Raw genomic sequence first — 11255 nt, forward strand, 5'->3', positions numbered from 1 at the left:
CAGAAACACACAAGTCCTTGCTCAAGTTCAAAGTACAAATTTCCTCTTTACCTTCTGTCTTTGTTTTCTCTTCAGAGAAGGGAGGAGGAGCTCAGTGATTGGGCAAAGAAAAGGAAAGCTCTATCTTGTCACCTGCCAGAATGGGTTTTCTCCCTCTCCTCTCCCATCACCCTCAGGATCAAGGCAAACTCCTGAGACAGCACTCCTTAATTGGCAAGTCTACTTTTAAAGCAATAGGAAAGCATCCCTTTCCCCCAGTGCCCACATTACTGCCTCTGCTCTGGCAATGTTTTGTTCTAACCTAAAGCATATGCCAGCTTCCTCAGGCACAGCCCAACTAAAGGGTTAAACAAATTCCTTGGAAACTAGAGGAGGGAAGACTCCTGGAGCTGTGCAGGTGCAGAATTACAGCCTGTCACTGCTCATCATGACAGACTCCTGAGTCTTTGCACTGGGTCTTAGATACAGCAATGTTTGGGCTTTCTTGTTTTAACATTTTAAAATATAAATACGTGAATTTTTTTTCCTATTCTCTCAGCAGACATCCAAGCCCACAGTGTTTTCAGCAAATATTTGTCAAATGGTCAACAAGGTTTTAAAATATTTTATCAGAGTCCTTTCCCTCCTCTGCAACTTCCAGTCTGATTTAAGCTCTCCTAGTCCACAGATGATCAGTTTAGGGCAAGAAGATCTTATTTAATAGCTAAAGGGTTACGTTCCCTTGTTGGGGGTTGAGGGCAGGCCAAAGCTCTAATTGTAAGGAAGTCACTTTATTCAAAACTTGAATTTGCAGTTTAGAATTCCAAGAGTAATGAAATTGGTAAATATATGAAAATCGATTGGAAGGAAAAATGAAAGAAGTTTGTCTTTTCTTAGCCTATAGAGGGAAAGGCCAAGGAATGTAGGACATACACAGCAGAATACTTTGTTCTTTGTTTTTTATTTAGTCACAACACATCAGTACAACAGAGGTCAAACCCAGTTCAGTGGAGGTTGTTGAAACTACACCTGCTAAAGGAATAAACCTGTAAAATGATACATTTATAGCCCAAATCAGATTAAATAAACCAAAGAGAAGACGGCAGCAAGGCCCCTTTAAATATCTCAACAACCACATTTCCATGCACCAAAAGGAAAACACAACATAAAAAAAAATTTTTTTTCAGTTCAAAAATATACAGCAGCTCCAGGAAAATTAGGTCATACATTTAGCAGGTTCCACTGTACTATTCAATTGACCACTTGCACACGTGATCACTTATCCAGGTTAACACTTAAGAATTTGAGATCCGTGGGATTAAAAATTCATTGCATTGCTTGGGGCTGGTAAATGCAGGCATATTCTATGCAATTGTCTTCAGTTTCCTCCCCAACACTCCCAATGGGGCCCTAACCCACCAGTGGCTGTCTCCTAGTCCTGAATTGCCAGAAGGGCAAGTTCTAGCAGACAATGGCACTTGGTTCTGTGGATTCAGGGTCACTGATAGTATGTACATCCAACTGACTGCTGAGGAGGCAGAGAATTAACTAGTCTTCTTTCTTGGATAAAGCTAATCATCTGATTTGTCAACGCTTTGTTTGGAAATATAAAATTTAATATAGTTCCCCCTACACACAAAGAATATTATTCATACACCTTAATCTCTCAAAATATTAACAAACAGAATCATGTTAACATTGAGCATAGTGGTTTGAAAAATTAATTCTAAAATCAGACTGCAACTATACAAGGAGAAAAACAGACCAAAAACACTAAAGTTTATGATTCCTAAAACTCTTGAGGCAAAATGGAATCATTCTTAGATGGGTTTACAAAGTAAATTAGACACAGTAAAAACCTATCACAAAGAATAGGTTTGTATTATCTCAAATGTTTTAAACAAAAATTAACAACTAGTTTTTTAAACTGCAAATATATGACATGATAAAAAAAATTAAAAAGAAAAAAGTAAACCAACAAACCTTTAGTCTTTAAAAAAATTTATCTGAAAGTGTACCTTTTTCCTTTTTACTTTTACTGACGACTTTAAGGTGATGTTGGCAACAGTCCAGCTCAGCTGGGATTTTAAGTTTTCCCCTCCCTCTTTTTTTTTTTTTTTTTTTTTTTTTTTATAGCATCAGTTCTTTAAAAAGCTCCGATCTCCGTCCCCCAAGGTCTATAGGGCTTGCCAAGGTTTGCCGCCTGCGTGGGTGCCGAAGGGCTCAGTGCATTGGGAGAGAGTAAATGGAAGGAGCCAAAGGAGAAGGGGAAGGCAGACAGCGAGGCTACTGAGGACAGCAGAGGCGGTGAGAGTTTGGAGGCAGAGGTGACCACGGGAAGAACCGGTCCAAGGCCGCCAGTAGGGGGCGCTCGCAAAGCAGGAGCCTCCGGATGTGCCGAGGCCAACCTGCCCTGGTGGTGTGGTTCCGTGGGCGATGCAGTGGTGCCAGCGCTGCAGTGGCTGTTCTGGGGCAGCAACAGCGGGTGCGCGATGTGTGGATGATGTCCGAAGGCGCTCCCCCAGGGAATGTGTCCAAGGCCAGCGTGGGCGCCACTTGCAGCTTCCCGCTGGGAGGCGTAGTTGTTGAGATGTGAGACCAGTCGAACGCGAAGCGGGTCAGAGGCATCTAGTCCTTCAATGATGCTCAGATAACGGGCAACTTCCGCCAGGCATTCCCGAAACCCCAAACTCCGATAGTCCATAGCTAGGGCATGTGCGTCAAAATAACCTGAGAAAAGAACAAAAGAAAAAACTCAGGGTTTTGCTCATTACCCGCCTTTCTTCCTCCCCAAAGGCAGTCTTTTCTGGCAAATACCTAGTCTTGAAAACAGAACAGTCACGGGGGTTCTCCTGCAAACCCAAATACTCTGGAGCTGACCAAAAATCTTTGCATTAATCAACATGAGTAGAATGTATTTGCTAATGCAAGTTCAAAGTCCAATTAGGAGCTGCTGAGCACAAATTGGAATTATACCCTACCAGCAGATGAAACTATGCTCATTCCTTTAATGTTTTCCCTCAACAACAACAAAAAATACATCAAGGACAGAGAAACCACAGAGCAGTGAAATTCATTAGACACACAGATGTAAGTTATCATCGTGGAGCTTTTAGGCACTTGGTCCTCAGTAAAGCATTTTCCAGGCTGGAGACAGAGGAGACCGACCAATAGACCTTGGTCTCCCACCTTCTGTTAGGTTTTTCTCTACTAAACCACAACAGGTTTCTATCCTGGATGTGATGTGTCAACTCTTCAATAATAATAATAATAATAATAATAATCCTATGTAAGAAATTAAGAATATATGTACGTGTATGTGCATGCTATTTCTCAATCTTTTTCTCAAAATTGAAATGGACAAATGTGGCAGATATCTGAATCAGGGCTGTCAAAACTTTGGAGGATCTCAGAGACTTTTTGGGGGGCGGGGGGGGATAGGCACTTTCCAAAAGATGCACTAGCTTAATTTGCAAAGGGCTGGGGTAATATATTTAATGGAGAAAATCAGATGTTCAATTGAAGTCATACCAACAGGCAAGCACCCACACCACATACCCTTCTCTGCCCACCCCCAGAGAAAAAGCAGGCAGTAACTGCACCAATCCTGGACTATGCCTACTGTTCCCTGTACCCTGACCAGATAGAGGCCCCCAGGACTAATAAGAAGTACCTTTCCCTCCTGCCGTGTGCAGCATTTTCAGGTGATCCACGGTCATCTGTAAGATCTCAGCTTTTTCTAGCTTAGCAGATCCCTAAAGAAGAGAATGACAAAAGACTGATTTGGCGAGAGTGCCTTTGGTGGAAAACATATAGCACACACATATACATATTATATAATATCACATATTATATAATATATATGTTACTCTTTCTCTGTAAATCAACAAGTGTGGACTAAAGCAAAATGAGTTGTCTTCACAAAATCCGTTGGAAAATCTGTATGAATTCATCGAGACATAAGCAACAGGACTATTTTCCAAGACGTGAATAAGGTTCAGATTTATGGGGGAAGGAGTCAGAAGGCGCAGATAGCTATACTGATAACTCTACCTACTTTCTCCATTACCTGCTTCTCAAAAGCACTGGGTACCAGCCTCCTTAGCTCAGACAAACTGTTATTGATCCGGTCTCGTCGGCGCTTCTCAATGATCTGTGGGAAGCAGGCAAAACAAAGAAGGACATTTCCATGATGACTGCAAATTTCAAAAAGAAGAAATGTGATTCTTTCTGTTAATTAATAACAAAATTTAAAAAGAGGAGCATTCGTTCAAAATAAAATTTAAAACTCACGCCTCTCCGTCTTTTCCTGGCCAAGATCTGGGAAGATGTAGTTGGGGACATGGAACCTAGAGCCGAACTCAAGTTTCTGAAAGGAAAGGGGGTTGCGGGGGAGAACAGCCGTTAAGCGAGTGGAGATGGTCTAAGGGGTCGCCCCAAAGCCCTCCTTGCACTCAGACTGTTTTGGCAAATTGGACTTGAAGGTGACTCGAGGGTCCCTCGCCACCGGCAGTGGCCAGCCTGCGACGCGCACAGGTCGGCTCAGAGCGCAGCTCCTGAACCCTCGCCCGCTGTCACCGCTGCCAGTCAGTCGGGTCTCTCCTCCCTCTCCGGCCCCGCTCAATCGTTCCCAAATTACCCATTCTCGTCCGCACTCTCCTTCTCCACCTCTATGGTCTCGTCCAGCTCGCTATCCGAGGAGCTGTACTCGGGGTGAGCTCGCTTCATGCTGGCTGCGCTGGGGCTTCAGGGGAGGGTCGACGCAGTGGGCAGGGAGGAGTTAACAACCGCGGCGCCTCTCAGCGCTCGGCTGCTCGCGTTCAGCACACACTGATCCCGCTCACGCTCTGCCTCCGGTTAAAACTCAACCATCCCTTTCCCACGCTGAGCCCCTTCCCAGGGCCCTAGGGAGGGCGGGGGCGTAGGGAAGGCGGTGAGGGGGCGGAGGGGCGGGGCCGAGGCTCCTGGGCAACCGCCTCCCTGCAGCCAATCCAGCTCCTTACTCCGCTGAGTGGCAGATGCTCAGGGGAGGGGCGGGGGCGAGACTGAGGGCGAGGGCGGACAGCGCCTCCGCCCCCGCGCCCGCCCCTGCCCGGCGGCGGTGCGTCGGCTCCGCGGGGGCTCTGCCAGGCCTCCACTTGTGGGGAAGGAGGAGGTGCAGGCGGCGGTGGGCCGGCGGCGAGGAGGCGCGGGAGGCCGGGTCGGGACACAAGCCCGCCGGCAGCCGCGGCCCCGCCCCGCCCCGCGCGCCCCGATTGGCCTGGCCGCGCGCCAGGGCCGCGCCTGCAGCGCCGCCGGTGAGCCGCACGCGCCGCGGGCCGTGGGAAAGTGCCGGCGCCCCGGCCGCCAGCCAATCCGGGCGGCTGGCGACGGCGACGGCGGCCGCGCTGGCGGCGGCGGCGGCGGCGCTGGGCGTCCGCATGAATGGAGAAGAATGGCCAGGCGGGGGAGCGAGGCTGCGCTAGGGCGCGCCGCCCGGACTGAGCGGCCGCGGGCTGGGCTCCCCGTGTGAACCTGTAATCGGAGCCTGGGCGCCGGCCGGCCCCGGAAGCCACCGCCCTGAGCCGCCGTAAATCTTGGCTGTGCAGCCGCCAGTGCTCCGCGGCTGGAGGCGCGCTCTCTTGGCCGGGCCCGGCTGGGTGCACCTGGCGGGGCCTCTCGCTGGTGGCTCCGTGGAACCAGCATGAAACCCAGAGAGGTGTCTTTTGTGCTCCGGGCACGTCCTTTGTGGCTACCAGCCCAGAGGCTAGTCACATGGAGGAGCAGGACGTGGTTTGGGGGATGTTCTTCCGTTTCTGGGGACTGAGCCCGCCAGTGTATCGAGAGGCTTCTGCAAGGGCTTTCCAGCCTCCAGCATGGAATGAACTCCCCTATGCATCTAATTTCCGGGGAAGTGGAGCGCTTGTTTTGTAGGCTAAGTCGGGGAGGGGGGAGTCCCTGGGGATATTCATCATGTTGGTTTCCCCCCAACCCTCACCCTCCTCCCCGCCCCGCGTTGGCGGCCAGATCCTCTCAGCCGGCGACAGGGTGGCGGGGCGGGCGTTTGCATCTGAGGCCTGCCTTACTGCGAGGATGTATGTCTCTGACCAGTAGACAACGCATCACACACAAATACACCGCCTTCTGGCTTCGGTTGTGGCATGGCGTATAGTAGATGCTCCATGAAGTTCTGCAAGGACCCCAGGAAGACAGACTTGTAAAAATACAGTTTTAAATCTCAGAACTGATTCCAGGATTTGTAGCTTTGAAAATCGACTGCTCTATACCTTACAAAGCTGCAGAGTGATTCATCTCACATTCTTCAGTAGCTTGAGGGAAAGCTTAATAAACGTCGGAATATTTAAAAAACAAAGCGTTTTCTTACTTTTGCAAATAGCTTCTTTGTTTCTAGACCTCATTCATTGTAGACCTTAATGCCATTTTAACACACCTTGAAAGCCACACTGAAGTGGCCTGAACTTAATTGATGTCTTCCTTTCTGAGCCCCCACCACCTCCATATACAGGTCCAACCTCTCATCTCCCACTGAAGCTTTAATCTGCTTCACCTTAACCTTTAGCTTCTCAGCCTTTCCTTCCATCCCCCTCTGTTTCCCTGTCCAGGTTGGGTTCCTGCATCCTGGGTTTGTTCTTCCTGAAATCCAGACCACTGTTCTTCCTCATACTTCCCCACAGGCTGCCTGTCAATTGTCAATCCAAGATTAGACTCACCACCTACTTTCTCTGCACCTTCTGCAGGTAACAGAGCATCCTGGGGAATCGATGCTATCACAAAACTGGAAGTTCTACTTCAAAGCTTCTTTTTACTCTCTCAGTCTTCAGTCAGAGGCATCACACTGCATGCCTCTTCCTTCCCAGAACTTGATGATTCAGAAACCAACTCTCTGCCTTTCAAAAGTCCCTCTGATATTCTGTTTCTTCTCCTAAAGTGACAGGCCACCCTGCCCCCAGGATCAGTGTGTCCTTTCCTCTATGGATCTGTAAGCTTTCCCAGCCTATAGCACCTGCAATGAGTCAGGTCTTCTTTGGCCCATTTTCACTGCTGTGTACAGGTGTGGACAAGCAGCAGGTGAAAGGAAAAGAGAGGGTGGGGTTGACCATGCTTGATCCCTCTCTGATACCTAAATGAAATATTCTCACATATACATGTTTACTATCAAAAAATGGGATATTGTCTCATTCTTTCATTTGTCCAACAAACACTTATTCAGGGCCTTCTATGTGCCTGACACTGTGCTAGGAGGGCCTGGAAAAGGAAAGTTGACCCAAAATTCTAGAAGACCCCTACCTTCCTAGAATTCACATCCCAATGGGGAAATCAGATAATACACCAGGAAAATGGTTATGGATGCCTCAAAGTTTGGGAGCGAGAACACTTTATGAGGTCTGGGAGGCCTCTTCTGAGTTTGGGCAGGGACTTAAGTAAGATCAAGATGAGATGGGTGAGGGGGTTCGGGTGTTGCCAGGAAGAATGGGTTGGCAGCTCCTCCCCAGAGTGGAATCAGAGGAGAGAGTTGGGCTGAGGGTCCCTGTAATGTTCTCACCACTTGCTTTTTGTAGAGTATTTATCTTGTAAAGCTTTGAATAAAGAACTACTTGAAACTTTTATGAGGTTCCTTGAAGGCAAGGTGCACCTTGAAAATTAATCAGGGCTGCCCAGGTATAGCCCTTCAGGAAGGGATCTTTTTCCAACTGGAGGTAAAGGAGAAGATGTTGTACTACATTTTTGGAGTTCACCTATCCTGAGGAATCACTGTTTGAATTTGCTTGTAGGCCTGGTCTGTCTATACACATGTGGATATTTATTTATATTTCCGCAGAGTGTCTTCTGTTGTGTTCTCTGGCAGAAGGGATACTCCCTGATGCCCTGGAAAAGACACACAGTCTAGATTAGGAATATACCACCTGGGCCAGGCCCACGTACAATTCTCCCCAGATGGGAACCAGTGGGACCTCCACTGAGGAAAGGAGTTCATCCACAAACCACAGCTCCAGCATTTCTATATGAAAGAGTCCTAAGGGTGACCAACTGGTTGGAAGACACCCAAGCAATAGCCAGATAGGGGCTGCCCAGGAAGAAACCCTAATTCTTCAGTTATCCATTCTTCAGAGACTGGACTTCTGTAGAGGTTACTACTCTGGTGCCCTAATGAAACCCTTCCTCTGCCATTTAGCTAGTGGTCTCCCCTGAATAAGCCTCAGAAATAATGCTCAGAGCTGGGCAGAGACCACACCCACAGTTCTCAGCAAAGAAAAGAGGCTGCCTCACTCTGAGCTTTCCAGAAAATTACTTTATCCATTCTAAGGCAAAATAATCAAAATAATTTACAAAATAATTAAATACAAAATAATTTACATCAATTATGTAAAACACTCCACATAGTATGTGGCCATTAGTAAAAATTGTCAAAACAACTTTTAGGTGAAATCAGCCAGTATTTGAAACCTTTATGAGTTTGCTTGTTTACATATTCACTCAACAAACTTGTAGAAAGCCTCTACTGTGTGCTAGGCAGTGAGCCAGGCCTGGAGCAAAGAGCCATAATCTCTATGAACCTACTAGCAGGAAATTCTGAGCTGCATGACAGTGAGAAAGTTACTCACCTGTTTAAAGCCTCAGTTATCTCGTCTGTAAAATGGGGATATTAATAAACATTTTCATCCAGTGTCACAGATTAAATAAGATCATATATGTAAAGCACTTTACATAGGGTGTGACCATTAATAAACAATCAACTGCAACTGTTATTATTAGGTATTAATATACCTTTTCTACCAATGAATTCTGCGAATTAGATTACTCCAAGTTTTCCTTCTGATACTCTCTTACACATCTAATGAGATTAAAAGCTGGTATAATTATGTGATGATTGGATATAATAAAACAGTGTCTCTAGGAAGTAGTAGCCTTTTAATAATCATGAGCCAAAATCAGTGCTTCTTATTTAGAGCATCAGATTATTTTGAGTAAAATGACCATCTGCTATTCATTATGAACGAAAGTTGTGCTTTTTGAGTCTCTTATTAAGAAACATCTCCCCTGAGCCTGCAGTGCTATAAATAGGTGTATAAACAAGGCTTCAGAGACATGTACTCACAGAGTTTAGAGATGGCTCCTTTATGAGAACACACCAAATCAGAAGCCACAATGTAGAGTCACTCAAAACAGTCATACCAGAGTCTTCAGTAAAAACCCATTTTCCTCTGCCCTCATGCTTGCCGTCTTCCCTAGAAGCCCTCAAACACCAGATTGCCTTGTGGCTTATCATGCCACGCCGAAGTGCACTTCCACGATCAACTCTCCTAATTGAGGGCAGATGTGAGATGCCCTGGTATTTACTTTGAAGGGATTGTTTAATTGGAACCCAACAGGCCACAGTGGGTACACTGGGACAAGAAGAAGATTTCAAATCGCCTGCCTGGGTTTACATCACCCTTTACAAGCTATGTGACCGGGAGCCAGCCCCACAACTCACCCCTCCAAGCCTGTTTCCTCATCAGTATAAGAAGAACACCTCAACATTTGTTTTGTGAAAGAGAAAATGAGATGCAGCATTTGGTATAGTACTGTATAAATGGTATGGCTTTGGTTATCAGTGATGATGATCATGTTAACACCATGGGCTGCTTCATCTCAAGTTTTCCTGGGTCACCTAGAAGGAAGCTTAAGTAGGTTTTCTTGCTCCTGCCAGTGAATTCATTTAGGCCACTCTACCTTTAAAGAAGGAGGAGGAAGAGGAGGAAGAGCAGAGAGAGATAGTTAAAATACCCAAAGTGCATTTCACAGAAAAGTAATCGGAAGATACTCTGTAAATAAATTAATTCATTTTTCTAAATACACTTGGAAAACCTTGGCAATCTCAGGGCACATTACAGCTCAAAAGGTCAGAGAAACCCTGAGTGAAGAAGCCTTATTTACATTTGTCTAACTCAGCACTTCCCCAACTGACCAACTACGGCATCTTTTTTTTTTTTTTTTTTTTTTCCACATAGCACCTGATAGTATTCCATTAAAATAGCATCCCAAAAAACACACTTTGGGAAAAATCTGTCCTGGCATAAAGTAGATATGTTTCGCTTTTGATTAAAGACCACTGAACCACAAAAAAAGTAAGTAAAATTAAAAGCAACTTAAGAATTGTTTTTACTAAGTTGAGTGCAACTTTTGCTTTGAAAGCTCTTTGCTAACTAGCCAGACCAATTCCTTAAAAAAGATTAATGTTTTAATACCATTTTATGACACCATATGCCAGGCTCTGTTTTTAAAACTTTATCTATAACTCATTGAATCTTCACAACCACCCAGGACAGAGGAGTTATGATTTCTGCCAGTTTAAGATTAGAAACTTGAGCAAAGACAGGTGAGAGGGGGTCCAGGGTTGTCTCTGAATCCCTATCATTGATTTGATTTCATAGCACCCTCTTTTGCTCTGTTCCTTTATAACACCTTATCCTTCTACCTCTGTCCCCCTTTTTCCTTTTTCTTTTCTCAGTAAAAATGATGTGAATATGTGGCATATTCTTAATTTAATTTATATAGTAATTTGCACTATATTTTCATAATTTAAATAATTCAACTATGTTTTATTTTTACACCTTCAAGACAGCTCAGAATAGAAATGAAGTGATTCTAAGAGTTTCACAAGAGCAGTTGGGAATATTTCTCCTTGGAACTGGTACTGATCTTCATTTGGTGGAAATAAAGGTCTTTTTGCCCAGGTGCCCTGGATGCCGATACAACACCTCAACAGCTGAGGAGTACGACTTCATTAGATGTGGCTTCCAAATATTTCATCATTTAGCAGCTTTCTGTTCCTAGATGGTTTATGATAAGTACATCTAAAATGATTTTAAGTTACTGAAGTTAAAAGTACAGCGGGAGCCGGGCACAGTGGTACACCCCTGTAATCCCACCAGCTGATGCTGTAGGATTGCGACTTCAAAGCCAGCCTCAGCAACAACAAGGCACTAAGCAACTCCAGTGAGACCCTGTCTCTAAATCAAATAAAATGTAGGGCCGGGGATGTGGCTCAGTTTTTGAGTACCCCTGAGTTCAATCCCTAGTACCCAATAAATAAATAAATAAAGTATAGCAGGCAGTTGCAGATAAGGCCAAATCAGAACTCACAGACTTTGAACCCATAGGACTGCTAACCCACTACATCTATTGGCCCAAATTGACACACTGGAGCTTTGGGGTTTTGTTGAAAAGGATTTATTTTTCCTTTTGAATCAATAGCACAGGACAAAAATGGAGAACAAAGAGTAATTGAGGAT

General features: G+C 45.5%; 1 protein-coding gene across 2 annotated transcripts; it reads right to left on the bottom strand.

Moving 5' to 3' along the window:
* Positions 1 to 937: 937 nt before the first annotated feature.
* On the bottom strand, positions 938 to 4995 carry Hey1 (hes related family bHLH transcription factor with YRPW motif 1). Of its 2 annotated transcripts, none has more exons than XM_076835732.1 (5): positions 4619 to 4995; positions 4273 to 4348; positions 4037 to 4132; positions 3653 to 3734; positions 938 to 2709 (listed from the first exon to the last, which is right to left on the bottom strand). In XM_076835732.1, the coding sequence occupies exons 1-5, from the start codon at positions 4705 to 4707 to the stop codon at positions 2126 to 2128; spliced, it is 927 nt and encodes a 308-aa protein (XP_076691847.1). In that variant the 5' UTR covers positions 4708 to 4995; the 3' UTR covers positions 938 to 2125. The 2 variants fall into 2 exon arrangements, with proteins under 2 accessions (XP_076691847.1, XP_076691848.1); XM_076835733.1 differs by having other exon boundaries at positions 4049 to 4132; positions 4619 to 4994.
* Between the last annotated feature and the right edge of the window lie 6260 nt (positions 4996 to 11255).

This window comes from Callospermophilus lateralis, chromosome 16 (genome assembly GCF_048772815.1).
Source record: "Callospermophilus lateralis isolate mCalLat2 chromosome 16, mCalLat2.hap1, whole genome shotgun sequence".
NCBI classification, from domain to species: domain Eukaryota; kingdom Metazoa; phylum Chordata; class Mammalia; order Rodentia; family Sciuridae; genus Callospermophilus; species Callospermophilus lateralis.

What these genes read in the sequence shown, in the direction of transcription:
- Hey1 (XM_076835732.1), bottom strand. Translation starts at nt 4,707, where the DNA reads ATGAAGCGAGCTCACCCCGAGTACAGCTCCTCGGATAGCGAGCTGGAC. An exon ending in GAGAGTGCGGACGAGAATGG is followed by an intron (nt 4,349 to 4,618) that starts GTAATTTGGGAA and finishes CTTTCCTTTCAG; the next exon opens with AAACTTGAGTTCGGCTCTAG. An exon ending in GCACACGGCAGGAGGGAAAG is followed by an intron (nt 2,710 to 3,652) that starts GTACTTCTTATT and finishes TTCTTTTCTCAG; the next exon opens with GTTATTTTGACGCACATGCC.